This window comes from Saccoglossus kowalevskii, chromosome 2, assembly GCF_978046115.1.
Source record: "Saccoglossus kowalevskii chromosome 2, keSacKowa6.1, whole genome shotgun sequence".
In the NCBI taxonomy this organism is placed as follows: domain Eukaryota; kingdom Metazoa; phylum Hemichordata; class Enteropneusta; family Harrimaniidae; genus Saccoglossus; species Saccoglossus kowalevskii.
In genome coordinates this window covers 26260196-26282779 of record NC_140642.1, presented here as the reverse complement: position 1 = coordinate 26282779, position 22584 = coordinate 26260196, and the positions used below count along the sequence as shown (strand labels likewise).

Sequence of the window (22584 nt, the reverse complement as noted above, 5' to 3'; positions counted from 1 at the left end):
ATAGTGTCTCTCATCTAAGTGTTCACATAATCGATAGTGTCTCTCATCTAAGTGTTCACATAATTGATAGTGTCTCTGATCTAAGTGTTCACATAATTGATAGTGTCTCTCATCTAAGTGTTCACATAATTGATAGTGTCTCTGATCTAAGTGTTCACATAATTGATAGTGTCTCTGATCCAAGTGTTCACATAATTGATAGTGTCTCTGATCCAAGTGTTCACATAATTGATAGTGTCTCTCATCTAAGTGTTCACATAATCGATAGTGTCTCTCATCTAAGTGTTCACATAATTGATAATGTCTCTGATCTAAGTGTTCACATAATTGATAGTGTCTCTGATCCAAGTGTTCAGATAATTGATAGTGTCTCTGATCTAAGTGTTCACATAATTGATAGTGTCTCTCATCTAAGTGTTCACATAACTGATAGTGTCTTTCATCTAAGTGTTCACATAATCGATAGTGTCTCTCATCTAAGTGTTCACATAATTGATAGTGTCTCTGATCTAAGTGTTCACATAATTGATAGTGTCTCTGATCTAAGTGTTCACATAATCGACAGTGTCTCTGATTTAAATGTTCACATAATCGACAGTGTCTCTGATCTAAGTGTTCACATAATTGATAGTGTCTCTCATCTAAGTGTTCACATAATTGATAGTGTCTCTGATCTAAGTGTTCACATAATTGATAGTGTCTCTCATCTAAGTGTTCACATAATTGATAGTGTCTCTCATCTAAGTGTTCACATAATTGATAGTGTCTCTGATCCAAGTGTTCACATAATTGATAGTGTCTCTGATCCAAGTGTTCACATAATTGATAGTGTCTCTGATCCAAGTGTTCACATAATTGATAGTGTCTCTCATCTAAGTGTTCACATAATCGATAGTGTCTCTCATCTAAGTGTTCACATAATTGATAATGTCTCTGATCTAAGTGTTCACATAATTGATAGTGTCTCTGATCCAAGTGTTCAGATAATTGATAGTGTCTCTGATCTAAGTGTTCACATAATTGATAGTGTCTCTCATCTAAGTGTTCACATAACTGATAGTGTCTTTCATCTAAGTGTTCACATAATCGATAGTGTCTCTCATCTAAGTGTTCACATAATTGATAGTGTCTCTGATCTAAGTGTTCACATAATTGATAGTGTCTCTGATCTAAGTGTTCACATAATCGACAGTGTCTCTGATTTAAGTGTTCACATAATCGACAGTGTCTCTGATCTAAGTGTTCACATAATAGATAGTGTCTCTCATCTAAGTGTTCACATAATTGATAGTGTCTCTGATCTAAGTGTTCACATAATTGATAGTGTCTCTCATCTAAGTGTTCACATAATTGATAGTGTCTCTCATCTAAGTGTTCACATAATCGATAGTGTCTCTGGTCTAAGTGTTCACATAATTGATAGTGTCTCTCATCTAAGTGTTCACATAATTGATAGTGTCTCTGATCTAAGTGTTCACATAATCGATAGTGTCTCTCATCTAAGTGTTCACATGTGTTATCAGATAAAACTGAAATATTAGCGGCTGGTGGTCGGAATCAAGCCTATTGCACACCTGACTATCACTAATTATATTAAAGACGGCAGCAGGTGCAAGTAAATATTCAACACTGACACCTCTTTCATTGACACACGTGAAAACATCACAGACTTCCCCTTTCCGTGCTCACACGCCATTGACCATTCACATGTCAGTTGTCTTGTAAAATTCCAAAAGCAAATTACAATACGGATACGTCAACAAAATTATGTATTTGAATTGAGACTTACTGCACATAATCTATGTTATTTAAACGATTTGCGGTTTTTACATTAAAGTCGTTACATAGGGTTTCGCGCATGCTACCTTATCTTCTAATTTACTGATTATTTTATTGCCAGAGTAAAGAGAAGATCCTCCGGTGGCGTATATAAACACATATAATAATAATAGAAGTACTGTCGCCAAACTATTAAATTTAAAGCGCGGTGGTCGTCGCGCAGCGCATGTTTGAATTTCATGTATTTCAGACGCGTTGTATACGTCGCTATGAGTCCCATATCTAACAGGACGCGACGCAACGACTGTAGCCCTTTAACCCACACAATATCGTTCGTATAGTTCTGAATCAGTTGTACGAATGCGAAAATACTAGTTTATAAAAAGACAATAAATCCACCAGAAGGTCTCCCAACACGATACCGTTTTTTAACGTATAGTATTGACACATTCTTGATTTGAAAATAAAACCAACAGGTGATAGAAAATCACAGAAATCAGAATTTAGGAAATTTGTGTTTTTAAGTCCTGGACATTTTTAACACATAATTTCTTATTTTATCTTAATCTATATACGTTTTGCGTCGTTTACAAAGTTGACATTGTTTACAAAGCAATAATCATCATTAGATAACGATTTGATATTTTAGCCTCTTCTACGCTCTATTATGTGCAATGCCATGATACATGTACATACATTTTACGTTATCATTTACAAGTTTGTAAAATTTCATATAGGCGGACTGCCCTATTCTCTTGCTTTGACCACACCCCCTCAAGGAACTGTGCTTTGACAAGTAGTTTGTCTAGTTTTCTTCTAGAAACCTTTACCAACCATGGGCAAACATTCTTCGGATACTCGACAACTAATATGCCGTCAACGAAATTATTTGCGGCTACATAGACATGGAGTTTTATTTTTCAATCGCAATCGCCGGAATACTCTTTCGAATTCAATTACTCAACAAACTAAGCAAGTTCGCTTGAGATAAATTCGCGCAACTTTCTTTCTGATTCATCCCGGAGTTCTTTGATCACATTATGTTTGATTCGCCGAAATATTAGGGTTCAACGTTTCATTTGATCCTCTTCTTTGTCTCTTGCTTCTCTTTCCAAATATAGTTGGCGTTTTAATTCATGGTTTGCGTTTTCCGCGACAAGACATGTGAGGCTTTACTTCAAGCAGTTCCTTTCGTAGTTACTTTACCCCACCATGCAATCTAATGCGTGTTTGCGGCTGTCGGGAGCAATTATCGACTTATCGCCGAATTGATTAGACGACAAACACAAATGGTTCAGGTACATGAGGTGATGTTTTACACTCGTTTGTATAAAATTCAAAATAAACAATTTTATTTTAACCATTAATGATTCTTATGGGACATTTTCGCCCAAAACGATAATTTTGTATTTTGGCGAAACGTGACTTGGTTTATTAATCTCACATTGCGACAATATCGAAATATCTCTATTTATTTTGATTTTATAGTTGAACAAGCAGCCTCTCGGCTGAGATAGCTCCGCTGTTACCAATGCACATTTCAATTAAAGAACAGAAAATATTATTAGAAAATGAACAATATGTAGACTTGCTGTTTTTAACAAAAATGACGAAAATAATCATCAAAATTAGATATTTGAAGATATCACCACGAAATTAACAAATCTGAGAGAGGTCCACATGTAGTACCTATATATGTAATATAAAAGCAATCGGACTTGTGGTTTTTAACAAGAAGTCGAAAATATCACTTTTTAACAACAATTACAAAAATATTCACTAAAATTAGAGAATTGATAATATCATCACGAAATGAACACATCCGAGAGAGATCCACATGCAGTACCTATATATATAATATCAAAGCAATTGGACTTGCGTTTTTTAACAAGAAGTCGAATATATCACTTTTTACAAAAAATGACAAAAATATTCACCAAAATCAGAGAATTAAAGATATCATTACAAAATGAACAAATCTGAGAGAGGTCCACATGTAATACCTATATATGTACTATCAAAGCGATTAAACTTGCGGTTTTTAACAAGAAGTCGAAAATATCACTTTTTACCAAAAATGACAAAAATATTCACCAAAATTAGCGAACTAAAGATATCATTACAAAATGAACAAATCTGAGAGAGGTCCACATGTAGTACATATATATGTAATGTCAAAGCAATTGGACTTGCGGTTTTTAACAAGAAGTCGAAAATATCACTTTTTACCAAAAATGACAAAAATATTCATCAAAATTAGAGAATTGAAGATATCATCATGAAATGAACAAATCCAAGCGAGGTCTACCCAAGGTACATATACACCAAGTATCAAAGCATTTAGGCTTGTAGTTTTCAAGAAGAAGTCGAAAAAGTAAAACATTGACACGGACGACGGATGACGACAGACAATCACTCATATGATAAGCTCTGCTCAACAAAGATTTGTGGTTTCTTCTCAGTATTTAATTTTCATTTCGCCTTTACCAGTATTACATATACACAACATCATTCTTGAGTGGACTGGAAAGGGCATCTTAATGACTGGATGCAGGTTCGGAAATGCATGAATTTTATTATTTTTAGGCACAGTCCAATTTTTTGTTTCCCCAAACACACCTTTCTATACCATGTTAAAAGAGGATGTCTCTACTCAAACGAAATTCGCCAATTGTTATTAAAAAATATCATTTAGGGCTGCATGGCCAACGTGATAAAGCAAATACGAAGCTGAATATAAACTGCAAATCTAGTCTACATGACCGCTGCTGGGAGGTCAGTAAGAGTCATGTTTTCTGATTAGCCAACACAATGTAGATGCGATATACCGGTATTGTTAAATACGTGTAAGCATTCAAATAAATTAGAGCATTCTCCAAGAGTTTCCCATCATGTAACTATGGCAATATATATGTTATTCAGTCAGCTAAGATATAGGATAGGGAGCTAAGATGTATAACATTTCTATGAAAAGTAGATCTCAGTTCTGCATTCATAAATTATTATATATAATATCATCTATAATCATTATATGTTCTGTAAGTAAGACTTATATACCAATAGCTCCGTTGCTTGAGATGCACACTGTGAAAGCAATCTGATCCACGCGAAGAGAAGTCAATAATAAAAATAAAACAAAACTTCAGAAACATTTAATTATATATAACAAAAGAAACTATTTGATGGTATAGTAGGAGTTGAAAATGATGAATAAACAGATTATTGAGGGGGGAGGCAATGTGTAAGGTTTTCATGTGTCTAAATCACTGCATGAACAACGCATACCACCATTTACTATCAACTGTAATTTATTCAATAAACATATTGCATTCTTTTAAAGAGAAAATTAAAATTTAACAAAGTATAAAAGTTAGTTCAAAATGCATTTTATTTTTTCCATTGTTGGTATTCTACATCATGTAAAATTTTAGTAACTATTTCTTTTTTCAAAGAAATCACTTTCTAAATATGTATGTCACTCCAACTACGAACACTATGCAGCCACAAAAGCATATTCTAATATAATTCAACTACTAAGTAAAGTTGGTTATTCTAGTTTCGCGAAGATATGCTCTAAAATTATTATAAACAACTAACTACTACAAGTCATGAAATGACATAGTCCCTGTCCAGTCATATAAAAGTACATGTATTTCCATGCAAAATAAAAAAGGCCTTGTTGGCCATTATTATACTAAAAAATAAAAGACAATTTGTCCATACTTGACAGAGTATAGGTTTGAACATGACAGAAAAGTTTGATTTTGTTAATACTAAAATGTGATACTAAAATGGCTGCCATTTGGCCATCTTGAATCAAATCACAAAACAAATAAACCTTCATGTGTATACTTATAAGTTTAATTATAAGTTTTCAGATTCTGTCTGAACAGAGACTAATTATTAGTATTTCATGTTGGAAACATTTAATATAAAGAATAGATAAAAGATAATTTGAATGCGAATAGATTAAACAAGTAAAAGTATAAGAAGGATAAAATACTGACAATCTTAGGTAGTGAGAATGGTAATTCACATAACTCATATGGTTATAAAAACTTGTACCCCAGCAGTCTTAAAGTGGGGGAGATGTCACCTGTGCATGCGTCAGATGGCCATAGCGTGTCATTGTTTACAAACAAGCGTCAACTCATGAGCCTTTGCGTTTTTAGCGTGAGTTGTTATCATCGCTTGGGACTCAATTCCTGCATGTGACAACGCTCTCGCTTTAAATTAATGATCATTCTGTATTTTAAAGGTTACATGCTGTAACTTGGGTATGACATGGTATATGTAACATATTAACTATAAATTCAGCTACACGTATTCGCAACAACAATTGAATTGGCTGAAAATCAAGAATGTGCGTCAGCAGCGGTATAATTTACTTGATCATTTACTGAAATCATGACTTGATGATTAAGCCACATAAATCACTCACGCTTGCGTTCATTGTTTATATGCCATGTTTTGACAAGTGCTTACTGAGCCAACTATGTGCTACAACTTGTATTGGTATTGGTATACCGTATATTGGTCTGACGATTCAGATTACCCGATTACAGCTCAGACTTGTAATTTCGGAAATACAGTTAAAGTAAAAAACATTCAGATGAATTTTAAAGGGTACAATAATCATGATGAATCAATATCATGATTCAATGAACATGATTTAATGCAACTGGTGAATTGATATTATGATTCAAGGAATCTGATGAAATGTCATCATAATTGAATGATTCTGATGAATCAACAACAAGATTCAATGAAATTGGTGAATCAGTGTCATGATTAAATGAATCTGATGAAACATTATCATTATTCAATGAATCCAAGTGTACGATAATATTTTTTTCACAAGTTTTCTACTATGGAAATTGCATGGTAGAGGACGTCATCCCAATACATTTTAGGAAGTGGAACTAGTTGAAGCCTGCGTGTATAGATTTCGTATTGCTGGTGCATAAGACTGCAATGCACAAACGAATTCTTTAGCGACCGTCAGTGAAACGGAAGGATTAAGATACATTTGTATCATCATACGATGTCCCCACGGTGGCATTACTACTCCCATTGTTATGTAACGATCGTTGTACGAGTGTCGTTCAGGTGCTCCTGCAAGCCAATGTTTCAGACACATTTCCATCTAGAAATAAAAAAATAATATTTTTTGCATGAAAACGATGTAATTATTTGTCATTAATGATTAATCATATTAATTTTAGAAAGATAAACTGAGCATTGAAGAAGCATTTAACAAATGTTATGATGTGAACAGAGCTAGTTTACCCATTCACGCTAGTCATAAGAAAACATTGTACTCTATATAGGTGTCAGTGACTACGAAAAAACATAAATTAGACTTTAATTTAGGCACCAAGAAAGATTGAAATGATTGAAAAATGAAGCCTAAATTAGAGTATTTACAGCAGTTTTTTGACTGTTATCAAAAATGTTAATCTTATCTTACCCCACATAAGCCAAACCAGCCGAAACAACACGGTTTTTGCCCATAGATATTGGTCTCAGCTTTGACTCCCATAGATGCATACAGTTCAACACTTTTGAACGCTCCCATCGGAATAGATATATAGTGCAATGTGTCCGAGCATGTTGTCTCTACGTGGTATCCACCGGGTAACTTCTTAGGATCACCAAATTTAGACAATTTTGCTCCTGTGAAAATCAGTGTCATGACAACGATATGTAATATGAATCATACTAACAATTATAAGCATATTCATTAAATATGCAACTGTTATATCGAGATGCACTTCTGATACAATACAGGGCATGTGCTTTTATTGGTATGTTATATAGGAGATGCACATCTAATAGAGAAAATATGGTCTGTGCATTCTATTGGAGATGTGCTTCTAATAGAGAAAATATGGTTTGTACAGGGCATGTGCTTTTATTGGTATGTTATATAAGAGATGCACATCTAATAGAGAAAATATGGTCTGTGCATTCTATTGGAGATGTGCTTCTAATAGAGAAAATATGGTCAGTGCATTCTATTGGAGATATGCTTCTAATAGAGAAAATATGGTCAGTGCATCCTATTGGAGATGTGCTTCTAATAGAGAAAATATTGTCTGTGCATTCTATTGGAGATGTACTTCTAATAGAGAAATTATGGTCAGTGCATTCTATTGGAGATCGGCTTCTAATAGAGATAATATGGTCTGTGCATTCTATTGGAGATGTGCTTCTAATAGAGAAAATATGGTCTGTGCATTCTATTGGAGATGTGTTTCTAATAGAGAAAATATGGTCTGTGCATTCTATAGGAGATGTGCTTCTAATAGAGAAAATGTGGGCAGTGCATTCTATTGGAGATGCACTTTTAATAGAGAAAATATGGTCTGTGCATTCTATTAGAGATGTGCTTCTAAAAAAGAAAATATGGTCTATGCATTCTATTGGAAATGTGCTTCTAATAGAGAAAATATGGTCAGTGCATACTATTGGAGATGTGCTTCTAATAGAGAAAATGTGGTCTGTGCATTCTATTGGAGATGTACTTCTAATAGAAAAAGTATGATATGTGCGGAATTTACAAAAAAAAAACAATTTGGATGACACATAATTTATTTTTACTGAAGAAAAATTACAAGCCAGGTGAAAATATTTACTACCTTATACCACAGTCCCTCTATCCCCGGTCTGGAAACGGTCATTGTATTAGGTATTACTAATTGGCCTCCTTCCCTGGCAAAGGCGCATTGCATTGCGGGTATGGGCAAAGCATTGTCACGTGATCAGTACGCAGCCGGCCACTATTTTTGACATCGTCAGTGTTATGTACTTTTTTACAACTTACCGGTAGTTGTTTATTCCAGAATTCGTGCTTTTTTACATAATTTTTTGATTTGTTATTTGTCACACCGCATTTTATTAATGTTAAATTGAGTGACTTTTATGGATGCTTTTTAGATCGTAAATGCAAATGGCGACGTTTTGAAATGACAATGTACTCAATTCTGTGCTAAAAAAACATTTATATACAAACATTGAAGCATTGTTATATACTTTTGCATAGAATAAAGCCATTAGTTGTTGTATAGTTGACTTGAACTGTTATGTACCCCCCAAGAATCAGAAATATCACAGGTTTTTCGATCGACTGCGTTAACATGAACGACGCCATTTTGACAAGATTTGTTTAGCGATGTCAGCATGTTGGCACGTCAAGTTTTTTCCCTATTAAAACAAGAAAATGAACATAATTCCCAATATTAATCTTTGCATTGCAGGAACTGGATGTTTATAAGCTGGTAGGCTGGTGGTGATGCGCATCAGGGTTCAAAAAACCCAAATTTCATAGTGATAATTTTGTTTACATGTTTGTTTACGTTGTGGTTGCCCGATTTTGAAGTCAAAGTGAAGTCATACAATGAGGTATCGCTTTGCATGACGGTAAATTTTCCGATTTTAATGAATATTTTGACGGTATTGTAATCTGTCTGACTTCCTGACTCCCTCGGCCCGGGTGTGAACGGTTTGTTTACCCGCACCGCGGTTCGAGACAAAATAACGCTAGTCGTTTCTAGACCGGAGATAGAGGGACTGTGCTTATACTAAAATATAATTGGATATTTAGAGTACTAACGAATTCCAACTTATGGTCCGGTTAGACTTAAAATACACCACGAAATTCACTTTTCAGATATAATTTTTGGTATGTGTTGGTTCTTGGATATCTAAGCTTCGTCGTTCTGTACTTCGTTTAGTAATTCGAACTTTCCAGTTTGCGTACAAAGGGAGAGTTTTGCGATTTTGACATTGAAAATGCCTTTGCTTCAGTATTTGCTGAGGGACGGCCGCTTAAGTATGTGCTCTGTAACTTACAGCACATGAACCTAAAAACGTTAGGTAATCAAACAAAAATGACGTTGTACTAAAGTCCAAAAAGTACGTTCAAGGTCTTCATTTTTTTCGTACCATAAAAACGATTTACTCCCTCGCTTATTGTGACACCCTCAAATCAACTGATTTCCATTCCCCTTAAGAGTGAAAATGGTATGTGCCTCCATTTTACGCTACGACTGGAAAAAGTCTTTTTTGCTTGACGTGTTCATTTGCCTTCAATTACGTTTCAGTGGCTGTCACTGTCGCATTCTGAGTCTTGCCGATAACATTTTGGTTCAAATCCACGTAGCTATTGCTGAAAATTCAAGAAATCTTTTATTTCTTTGGCAACTAACATGCCGGAAATCAAATTAGCATAACAATGCGTTCGAAGGTTGTTGCCATTTTATTCGACAGCTTTCCACACTAGTGCCACATCACTTACAACTAAAACATTTAAACCTTTGTTGGGAAATTCATGTGTAAATTGCGTTTTTAAGTCGCGTACCATAAATTGCGTTTTACAGTCCCTCAAGTTTGTTCCAAAGACTGCAGTCGCACCAGAGATAACCAGAACATTGATTCGTTTCAAAAACGTTCGTTGTTAAATTCACGTTTAAAAACGCTTTTGACCTTTGTGAATTGATGATAAGCAAAAAATCATGGTAGATTGGCCCCGACTTTCTGTCGATCGGAATCGCCAAGGGGATAAGATTCGATTTTCATAGACGCAGGTCGTTTAGATCCGACGGTTACTTTTGTTTCAGGTTCGATAGCTGCATTTAGTGTTCATTTCTATGAAATAATAACAGTTAGACACTGACAAGTAAGTAGGTTGGTATTAGTAAACAGCCCGGGACATAGTCAATATAGGAGTCTGAATCAGTTAGGCCCTGAAAATAGCGTCATCGCACAGTATTCCATTAATGAACGAAGTTCACATAACAATCTTATGCCTACAAATCATCCCATACCGGTAATTATTAAGTTGTTACTAGCTTATACTAAAACAAGCCGGCAGGCTGGTTCGGCGATTGGCTCCGCTCCAAAAACATGTTTTCTGCTGTTGCCACGGTAGGCACCGGGCACCGTATACGAAGGTCGCCAAAAAAAACACTCAGTCTTTAGAAGTCACTTTATTTTATTGCTAGGACGTATTCTGCTGTTAAATTTATTATTTCCAACCGTTTTGCAATAGTATTTTCTAGATTGAAGGCAGCATTTACAGTTCATTTAAAGTTCAAAGTTGCGTTGGGATTACGTTGATACAGTGTAACAATGTCAGCGCCGGTGATCTCTTACCGGTGTGCAGGCAACGTAGCCAAAATAAAAAGCATGACCATTTAAACACTGCTATTACAAGACTGGTAATAGGTAATACATTTGGGGCGAAAGTATTCCAATTAGTGGCGGTACGACCTGCCTGTCAAGTATGAACAAAATCAGCGAAGCCAAAAAAATCACAGAAGAGTTAAGAAGCAATTCTTGGTGAACTGTAACCCCAACTTTGGGGTCAAATTTCTCGGCAATGAAAAAAGATATCAAAAATTCAAATATCTACTTTGTGCCCACACTCAAGCTGAGTAGAATGAGCTATGTCTGTTATTTAGAGTACTAACAAATTCCCACTTCCGGTCCAATTAGAATTAAAATACACCACGAATATTCACTTTTGAGATTTTTGGTATGTGTTGGTTCTTGGATATTTCAGCTCCGTCATCCTGTACTTCATTTAGTAATTCGAACTTCCCAGATTGTGTCAAATCGGAGAGTTTTTTGATTTCGATATCAAAACTGCCTTGGCTTAATTATTTGCTAGGGGGCGCTTAGGTATGTGCTCTGCAACTTGCAGCGCATGAACCTAAACATGTTAGGTAATCAAATTCACTAGAAGTTGACAATCCCTAATACTGCTACATCGCCAGTTGTGAACTTTATCAGGATTCCCATATAAAGTTACACATCATTCTAGCAAGGAAAAATATTGCTTACTGTTGTGCAGGTTATATAATAAAATATGAAATAATCAATATTTCATTTTTGTTAGTATATCTTTATTTATTAAAATATGTACACATTATATCTAATTGGGGTGGGTATTGCCAAGCAAGTTTATAAAATTATAAACAAATCTTTAGAAATACAGTATTTCTATCAGTACAGTAGCAATAAAAGTATAATAAATAAGTATAAATAATGTAAATATATACATTCCTTTATTTCATTGTTGAGACTGAGTTATACAGTTTGTTACGTACTACAATTTATCTATATTGGTTATAGGGATTATTAATTTCAATAAACAATATTAAACTATCCTTTGCAACACCAATAAGCTCATAATGGTTAATGTTTATTGGTCTTTGAAACTAGAGGCATTATCAGAGCATGGGTCTTATTTTGGAACTCCTGCTAGGATGGTATTCCCAGAATATCGCCAGTTGTTAAAGAAACATAAAACTTTAATTCTCAACAAGGATGAAAGGACCAGTTACTGAGACAAAGATACAAAACCCAATTACCACGAAAGCCACTCACCGCGAAGCTACTAGTTAAATTAATTAAAAAATAAAGAGATCTACATTGCAACATGTTCTGCTTATCAGTAACATCAAATCACAAGATTACATACAAGCTGTTAATCTTATCCTGGTAACCCTTGAAATTTAGCTTAAAGGGGCACCTTCCAGTTAAGATTAATTTCACAACAAATTTACTTTCTGGATTAAAATAACAAAGGATAACAAAAGATAGATTAACATTGTAAACAACATAAACAATAGTGTCCCATGATTCTTTGGTGCAATCCAAGGGATTGAGCGGTTCCATTAAGCTATAAAGGGATCCTAAAAAGAATTAATACAATGAACATACCTGTGGAGTTTTCAGCTGAAAGTAGCAACAATCTATGAGTTGTGAGAAACGCCCTGCCTTGCTTCATTGCTGGCTTGGGGGTAACATTACTGTGTTCATCCAGGAATGACACAAAGCCATAGTAAATGTACTGATTATTTACAAGTAGTTTTTCTTCTTGGAATAAAAGGCCTTAAAAAAAAACCACAGAAATATGATAAGCAGACTAACAGTAGATACTGGTATGCATGTCACATAAATCCATCAACAAACCTGGACAGGTAATAATTAAGTTGTATAATAGTATATTGCAGCAATTTTATACAGCATTCTCGCTGCCCAGTTATATATTTCCTTCTTTTCCCCTTCATCTAATTCTCCGATTTTATCAACTTTCATATACCTTAGGAAAAAAAATGAACATCACAGAGGAAATTGTTATGATTAATATTTATTTTTTCATGAATGAATACTTAAACATGAATACCAATGAAAACACATATTTTCTCTCAGAAAAATATTTTAAACTGGGCACAAAAAATTATGATTGTGTCTGGACAGAAAATTGTTGATGATGAATTATTATGCTGAATTATTATGCTGCAAACTTCACAGAAAATGTGTATTAAACATTTAACCAATGAGTACAAAAGATATACTTGATTACAAACATGTGAATAAACAAACAATAGAAGTCAACATACTTGCCAGCAGGTTATCGTATCCCATATTATCATGCATAGCAGTGAACGCACCCGCTGTGGACTGGTATAGGTTTCTGGATACTTGAGTTATCACGTTGTTCAATAGCTCACGGCTCATATGAACGTACGTTCCATTTAATATGGCTCGAGACTCAGGATCATACAACGACTGGTCAAACGATGTCATAACTTGTGGTCTGGTTGTTCGCATGGATGTGCTGCCTGATGCACCTTGGGAACCCTGCAATTTATTGGCAGCATGGAAAATATAGTTAGTTGCTACTCCCAAAATAAAACAGCTCAAGACTCAGGATCATATAACGACTGGTCAAACGATGTCATAACATGTCAGGGTAAATGTGTTAGCTTTAAAACATCAAATGCAGCGTTAAATAAAAAGTGAATTTTATAGGATCAACCTTACACAAATAATCTGGATTTGGAAGTTGCATAGAAACAGGATAATTTAAGACTGTGCATTTATTGGGCCCGAATTTCTTCTCCGTGACAGCTAGCCATTTTTTCCCCAAAATATGCACGGGGATAATTTAATTCGAGTAGCCATTATCTAAGTGAATAGATTTTACTTTATTCAACTATGAACTTAATTTCAGTTTCAAGCAAATCACAAGTGCCCGTTGATTTTAATGTCTGCTACTCAAGGCTATCTTCAAATTTGACAAATATTAAAATACCATACTATGACTTTATTGTACGTGTAGATCCCTCTCCGATATCGATCTAACAATGAGATAATTATGAGAGAATGGGTGAGAAATTTTAAAATTAAAAAAAATCAAATGTGGAATTCTGATGTGGGTGTTGTCTAATATGGACATTAACATTGAACTGTGAATTATGAATCAAATTTACAGGTAGTATAAACTTGCGCAATATCCCTGCTCCTTGCATTAGAGGAAGCCGGCTTATTGTACATTTGAATTATCGGATAATTATCTGATAATTCTCGATGTTTTAGATCGATATTAGACAGCAGTGGTTTAATTTTTCTAAACATGGAATTCTCAGATAATTCTCTAAAAACTATCAATGTCTTAGACTAATAGAAAAACATATAACGTGTGGAGATAAACAAAGAATGTTGACCGAAAACACACAATATGGGAATGTAAAGAGATAGTGTGAAACCTTTGTACTTTTTGGCAATCTCAAATACTTATGCAAACACTACGGAATGCTAAATGCAGTGCCTATTTAATCTCTTGCATAATAAATACACAAATAAATGATTTTAATCAATATGTAGATAAATTTGGAAAGGTGCTACCCAGATGCACGGTTACTAAAAAAGACGGTTAGGAAACGCCATTGTTAAAAGGTGTGAATCTGCCTAATCCCGCAAGGATGCGTGTCGCGCTGTGTACGCCCTCTATTGCTTGAGATTTCAAGGTACACCATTTTGTTTCATTTTTGTGTCGATCACTTGATGTTCCGCGAATTTGAAATTTTAAGCTCGTTTTAGATAGAATATCCACGTTTAGTGAACAAGCTCTACGAAGAACCACATGTACATTTCGGATGAGTACTCTTTGTGACTGTGAAAACATTTAGAATCGAGAATCGTCATTTATCGTTTTCACTGTTGTCATGAGAGTAAGCTTGGGTCCCGGTAGAAAAGTGACAAAAATTCTAACCCCTAAGTCACTATTTTAAAATACATTATAATATATATAAAATACTACCAAATGAATTTTTAGTATACTAGTGTGCGTACTTATGAAGGTTGTGTGCGATTTGGGGGCTTATTAGAGTAATTTTTGTCGTTTTGCTTTCTCGTCACTGTATCAGCCATTTTGTTCAAAGTCGTAACACTTTTTTTGTAGACGCCGTAGAAATTGTTGAAAATGTATTCAACATTAGACGCCGTAGAAATTGTTGAAAATGTATTCAACATTTTCCGCCAGTTTCATAAAATGCCTGTTTAATTGTTCTTGTCTGTCCTTGTTTCAGTTTTTTTTGGAAATTTTTCATGTTGCAATATTCAGCGTGCCGTTAAATGTGGTTTTAGTCAACGCTACAATTTTTGAACACATTGAACTGTCGATACAACTTTCTAGCAGTCTCTTCGCCAAATCAATTTTTCGAACCCTTTTTAACCAATCTTAATTTCATTGGAACAGCCTGTTGTTGCATATTTGGTCTGCTTACATGCATTATGTAGAGCATGGGCGGGTCATTTCAGTTATCTTATCGCATATCATATCATGATACGTGGTATCATGGCTCCTCATTAAAACTTTCGCCTGGCTGAAATATAAACACTTGTATGGTTTCTTTGACGTCTTTTTTTCTGATCATGTTTTTTTGGTTTTTTTATTTCAGTTTTTTGCCGATCTTGTTATTTAGAAACAAAAATGCCATACACGCAGGCAAATTTGTTTTGAGTTTAAACCGAGCGACAGGTTTTGTCAGGATTCACTGTAACAACTTACACTTTAGTATTACTGAAAGTATCGACAGAGACACAATAAAATGGCGTGCAGTTGTTGATTGCAATGAACTCTGGGGAAAATGACGTCATATTTGCGTGATTTCCTGTCTACATTTTATGTTAATGATTTATCACAGATTAGTACGTCTTTTGTTTCAAATGTTTACCCGCGACACTCATCCAATGAAAAGAACATGATTCGTTTCCTAACCGTCTTTTTTAGTAACCGTGCCAGATGTAAACAACAACCTTGCAATTCCACGACTGATGAATATCGAAGTACAACTTTCATAATCAAAGAAAGCTTAGAAAGAACTCCCATGTGCTGAGAGTATTGGAGACACATTAAATATAATTCGAAATTACTTAGCTGAAAACTAATTATGCAAATCAGAAAATTAATATGACCAGATTTGAGTGTAAAACTAATGAGGTCTGCGCAATGTAACAGAAAATCTATGTCTCCAAGTTTAATTGAAATGTGATTAGAACCAAAAAATTATGAATTATTATGCTTATTAGGGAATTAATAATAATAATAATAATAATAATAACTTTATTGCATCCTTAGAAATACAATGTTTCTATCAGTTAATAGCAATAAAGATTAGTTGTGATAACTACTACTACAAAAAGAAAGTTAGTTGTTAAAAAAAAAAAAAGATAAAGCAAGTGTTACATATCAAATGGCATTTTTATGAATATGAACAGATTTTTACCCCAAACTAATTAGGTTTGTACATTGTCCTAGAGCATCTTTGTACTAAGTTTCATTGAAATGGAATAATTAGTACCGTGAAAACTCCAAAATTTCGACCCCTCTAAAAATTCGATCGCCTATTTATTTGCCGGGTTTCGGTGTTTTATTTACCTCCAAATTTTCGACTCCACTAAAAATTGCCGACTCATTCTTATTCGAAAATTGCGACCAGTTTTAGTTTTCCCCCAAACGAAAAAAAACCCGATGTGAGCGTTCAAACGGGACCTTCCTCGAAGGCATGAATCCGGGTTTCTGATTGACTGAGAGATTTTTATTTTATTGGTAACGAAAATATATTCTAAATAAACGAAGTTTCAAATAAAAACGAACACAAAAATCTCGGCATGCTGCGTTTCTGAATTGTTGATTATTACTGTACTCAGTAGTGATTATAATAATGTACACAAAATAAATTTGTTGAATGGTTATGAAATACAAATAAAAGTCAACTTAGTTTCATCGTAAGCGAATGATTCCGGTCTCGTATAAACGTTTGATGCTGTAGGATATCCGCCATGTTCTCTTTGGTCAAATAGGTCAAATCGCTAATTAACCAATCAAAAAGCTGGATGATGCCAACGTGTTCAAATTACCATAGCTTATTTAAATATGTTAATGTTATTGAACGCAATGCGGAAGAGATTGATGTTGTAGTACGATATTTTGGCTTGGATTTTGATGCGAAAACGGCATGATTTTTTTTAAATAAAAAAATTAGTTGTTTTTAAAAAATAAACTGGTCATCTGAAGAATAATTTAACATTGTTCACAGTGATAACAGCTCATTCTCGAAAGGAAGCTTACCCGCTCACGCTAGTCACGATAAAAATCATACACGTGTACTCTTGAATAGACAGACGTCAATGACTACGGTAAAACTTACTCTATTTTAGCCGGCAGGATTGATTGAAATGTCCGAAAAATGACGCCAAAATACACCTTAAAAGTCCCATTTTATTTTCTTAAATCCCATTTTATTTTTTAATCCAAGGGCGAATTTACGGCAGAATTTGGTCCCTCAAATAAGGGACACGTGAGCTTTGATTCTAACCAGATACATTGCACTGGGTCGGGGAGATAGTTTGCTAAACTTCCATGTATCTTTTGTCCAATGGGTACCTGTACTTCGAACATTCGCAAGTTTTCCTAGGTAGTGCGAGACAGCTTTGTCTTTTGACCTATTAGTTTTGTGCTGACCCCTTCTCCGCGTCTTGATGTTTTGTTTTGCTTGTCATAATACTCACTGATTGATGACTTTGTTTAGATTTTGAGTTACAACTCGGCCACGACCACAGTCCCTCTATAGAGGGACTGTGGCCACGACCTTTGCTTATACCGTGAAACATGAGGAAGTTTACGTCAATTGACGGACATTGCATTTTTTAAAAACTAATGAAGTACACTGTCTATCATCCCCATTTTTTCATTTGCTGATTTCTATTCTGAAAAATTCGACCGTCCGAAAATGCACCTTAATTTTGACTCTAAAAACACGTCACATTTCTAACACCAATTATTTAAAACCGGTCGAAATTTTGGAGTTTTTACGGTACTTTAGATATCAGTGTGAAAGCTTAAAATTGGTTAATTATGCAAATTAGGTAATTAATATGTACAGATTGTAACCCACAATTATTCAGGTCTGTCTATTGTCCTACAGCATCCATGTACATTCATTGATATGTGATGTATAGTACCTGAGATATCAGTGTGAAAGGTGGTTAATTATGCAAATTAGGTGATTAATATGCACAAATATTTACCGGAAACTAATTGGGTCTGCATAATTCTAGATTCATTGAAATGTGATGATTAGTACTTTAGATATCAGTAGAAAAGCTGAAAATTAATTATGCAAATTAGGTAATTAATATGCACAATTATTTACCCTAAAACTAATCAGGTCTCTGCATAGTCCTAAAGGATCTATGTACCAAGTTTCATTGAAATGCGATGATTAGTACTTGAGATACCCATGGAAAAGCTGAAAATTAACTAATTATGCAAAATAGGTGATTAATATGCACAAATATTTATCGAAAACAATCAATCTCTGCATAGTCCTTGAGTATGTAAGTACCAAGTTTCATTGAAATGTAATGCTAACTACTTATATCAAATGCTGAAAATTAATTAATTATGCAAATTAGGTAATTAATATGTACTGATATTACCATAAAAACTATCAGGTCTGTGCAGTGTCGTATGACATCTATGTATCAAGTTTCATTGAAATGTGATGATTAGTACTTGAGATATCAGTGGATATACCGAAAATTGACTAATCATTATGCAAATTAGGTAATTAGTATCCACGGATTATTACCAAAAACTAATCAAAACCTAGCATTAGTTCAGAGCATCTATGTACCAAGTTTCATCAAAATCCAATGAGTGGTTGTTTAGATATCAGTGGAACAGTCATGGAACCACTAAAAAATAGCTAATTATCATGCAAATTAGGTAATTAATATGCACGGATTTTTACCAAAATTAATCAAATCTGCGCATATGTTCAGAGCATCTATGTACCAAGTTTCATCAAAATCCAATGAGTGGTTCTTTAGATATCAGTGGAACAGTCATAGAACAGCTAAAAATTAGCTAATTATCATGCAAATTAGGTAATTAACGAGCATGGATTTTTACCAAAACCTAATCAAATCTGCGCATTGGCCCAGAGCATCTATGCACCAAGTTTCATCAAAAACCGATGTATGGTTCTTGAGATAGCAGTGGAACAGTCGGACACACATACACACACACATACACACATACACACATACACACATACACACATACACACATACAGACACACTAACTGCAAAGACTCCCATTTTGTGCTTCGCACATGGGAGTCAAAAAGGGTAAAATAATTCTCCGATAATTATCGATCTAATATCGATCTAAAACTTTGATAGTTAGGCTATCAGAGGATTTAAGGATTGAAACACTGACAAAACACACACAGATATTGTTAATGAATTGTCAAAGTATTAGACTGATACAATGAGCAACATTGTTTGATAGTTCTCTGATTATTATCCGATAAAAATATACAAGATCCCGCCTTCATGGATATTCGAGCATCATGGCCGAACTCCGGTTCACTTCAGTTGGATTCCCAGTATTAACCCACAGGACATCCTGGTTACAGGTCATAGCTGTCAAAGACCACGCAGGGTATCATATGCATTATAATTACCTGTGGTCACATGCTGTTGTGGCCATTTGACACAAGTATACTGTGTGTCGGAACATAGTAGTGTCAGAACATAGGGGTGCCGGAACATAGAGATGTCGGAACATAGAGATGTCGGAACATAGAGATGTCAGAACATAGGGCAGTCCCCCCAAACAGACAGTTTTCACAAAAGCAAGAGAAATCCGTTGTCATGTCATATGTTAATACTAAAAAGTGGCTGATATGAAAATTTTAAAATTAGGAGGTGCAAGAAAAAAACATATTCTTGTGTATTTTATTATATTACAGCAACATATACATTAGTTTATTTTGACTCATTCAGTTTTGTCTTTCAATAAGCTGTTTAACTTTTTGTTGTAACATCTTCACCTCTTCCTGGGACTATGTGGTAATAGCATTAATAATTAAAAGTAAAATGAAGTAAAACAGTCAAATTGGACTTTGAACATACCAGTAGTTTTTGATTCTTAATCACAACAACCTGATTTTATAAATTAAGATTTTTTTCCCTAAACAATCCAATTTTTCTTCTTGTATATATGATTTTATTTTATTGATGATTTATGATTTTATCGACATTCTAAAATAAAACAAAATACAACTAGGAACTATAAAGCTACAAAAATAAGAAATTAAGGTTAAAGGTTAAGTATTTCCATAGAAAATGGCATAATGAAAATTTTTACATAACCAGGAGGGTTATTTAGCTTAAAAATTTGATTGTATTGTGTTCGGTCTAGGTTGCTGTCTTGTACATAAATATTTTTCTACTTACTTTGCTAACACGATATTAAGAGATGGTTATATCTGAACTCATGATTGTGAAGAACTTGTTGGTTTTTGTCAAAACAGTGAAATTTTTAATTACTTTGCTGTTTGTATTTTTTACATGAAACTACAAAACAAGCGTGTCTTATATCATTAATTTCCATAGCAGTACATAGGTCGCACATTCCTTCGTCAATTGGAGTTTTAGGTTTTGTATGTCTGCCCATTTTTATTTTGAGACAGTGATTGCTGAGTCTGAATATACTCAATTGTTCTCTCATTTTGATGTTCTCGATATTAACCAGGTATTTTTCCAATATGAATATTTTTTTGAAACCTCTGTATGTTCTCAGTTTATTTTTTTCATTGACATTCTTTTTATTGTCATCATCATGATTGCGATAGTTTTTCCAAAAAAATTTAAAAAATGTTTAAATTTGTTTTTCCAATATTTTTGATTTGATTTTTGTTATTAGTTTTTCAATGTTAATAAATCCTGATTGATTGATTGATTGATTGCAAGTTGGGTTTCCATGTCCTTGTACCATTTACTGTAATAATTTTCCTGTTTCTATCTGCAGCATCTTTTAAACGGGTATTATTTGTATTCATTGTGAGATTGTAATATTTGATCATTTGTCTCTTGATGAATATATCTAATGGATATCTGCTGAGTGTTGCGTACCGTAGATGCCAATTTTGGAAGTTTTGTGACGCCAAGTAAAAGTCCACAGTAGCTTAGGTGTACCACCGCCCCTCAACATGTGTGGAGGGGCTGTGGGTGTACGACTGACTGAATAACCGTGTTCAAACCGACTGAATATTCAAATCATGTATTATGAAAATATGACAGCGATATAATTCAGTGAATAACGCGGTCATCGAACCCACGCGTCATCGGACCCACACACCACAACGGTGTAATGGAGTACTAGTAATTATTAGCCTGGTACATGAACTATTAAAAATATAGGAGAGTATAACTGTCGTTCGCATGGGCATTTGCTAGCCCTGTGTACATGTCTATTTTTTCCGGCCGCTACGGCGTACACAGGGCTAGGGCATTTACATACAATGTAATAATTCCGACGGGTGTTCTGAAAGAATGGCGAAAACTCGCACATGAACAAAACAGACAATTGATAAATGAATCTGCTCCTCCATTTGGTCTTACACGGTCTTTGTCCCCAAGTTAATGATTCAGATAAGAGGTAAATGATGACACTTACCACTGGACCAGTAAGTGCACTATCTTCCATTTCTATAGGATCGGCTGCGGGATTAACTAATTCTGTCATCCGCAAACAAAGTCTACATGCGTCCAATATAGTCTTCTGTGAATACCCAGCGTTCAATGCATCATCAATTACTAGTATCGTATCGCGCTTCCAGGTATTTTGGTGTTATCGAGATTATAATCTTCGCTAGCCAAGGTTCATTTATTATGCCATTGCCTCACATCGAACTCGCGAAACCGCGCTATTGGGCGATGCAAGCTTATGAACACCAAAGCTGTTTTATTTCATAGCTGTTATGCTGGTGCTCGGGTATGGTTTCCCATCATTAATATGAATTTATTCTGACTGTTTTCTTTATCAAAATTAAGAACTTTATGTTGTGCAGTCAGAAATAATTTGTCCCTATGATGACTGTAACTGGACATTTCATTACAAAATGTTGCTCATCCTCAATTTTATTTTGCATTGGCGAGGGTACTGGGGGGTGCGGTCGCGGTCGCCTCCTCGAAAAAATGTTGGGGGCGTCGCTCCTCCAAAATCTAGCTAAAACCTTTTGTGTCAGTGAAATTTTCCCCTCAAAATGCAGGAAATAGCGTTCCAGAGGGTCCATATTTCAAAATTTTTAAGTGGGAGCATGCTCCCGGACCCCCTAGTAAGGTCGCGCCTTCGGCGCAAAGTTGGTGAGCAGATCTCGTCCCATCATGCAAAATTTTGTACCGCCGCCTCTGTTTCGGCTGCACATATCACATGTTCTTTTATCCAGCAGCACATTATTATGTCTGCCGTTCTCAATTTTAAGGTCATGGTTGCTTGTCCTGAATTTTGCAATTAATCTTCTAAGACCATGGTTTTGCACATTAATTAATTGTAAATCTTGTTTAAAAAGTCTGTATGTTCTTAGTTTGTTTTTAGCCATGGTTTTTCTATTATCATTATACATGTCATTGGTTCTCAAATGATTTGTTTATTTG

The 22584-nt window shown here is 34.7% G+C and overlaps 1 protein-coding gene across 1 annotated transcript; it reads right to left on the bottom strand.

Moving 5' to 3' along the window:
• Positions 1-5069: 5069 nt before the first annotated feature.
• On the bottom strand, positions 5070-21725 carry LOC144343449 (uncharacterized). The gene is made up of 5 exons (XM_085506986.1): positions 21605-21725; positions 13191-13431; positions 12508-12678; positions 7250-7455; positions 5070-6925 (listed from the first exon to the last, which is right to left on the bottom strand). The coding sequence occupies exons 1-5, from the start codon at positions 21671-21673 to the stop codon at positions 6689-6691; spliced, it is 924 nt and encodes a 307-aa protein (XP_085363112.1). The 5' UTR covers positions 21674-21725; the 3' UTR covers positions 5070-6688.
• Between the last annotated feature and the right edge of the window lie 859 nt (positions 21726-22584).

Coding starts and splice junctions, on each gene's coding strand:
- LOC144343449 (XM_085506986.1), bottom strand. CDS start 21,673: ATGACAGAATTAGTTAATCCCGCAGCCGATCCTATAGAAATGGAAGAT. Junction 7,456..12,507: donor TTCAGCTGAAAACTCCACAG/GTATGTTCATTG, acceptor TGATTTTCACAG/GAGCAAAATTGTCTAAATTT. Junction 6,926..7,249: donor GCTGGTTTGGCTTATGTGGG/GTAAGATAAGAT, acceptor TTTTATTTCTAG/ATGGAAATGTGTCTGAAACA.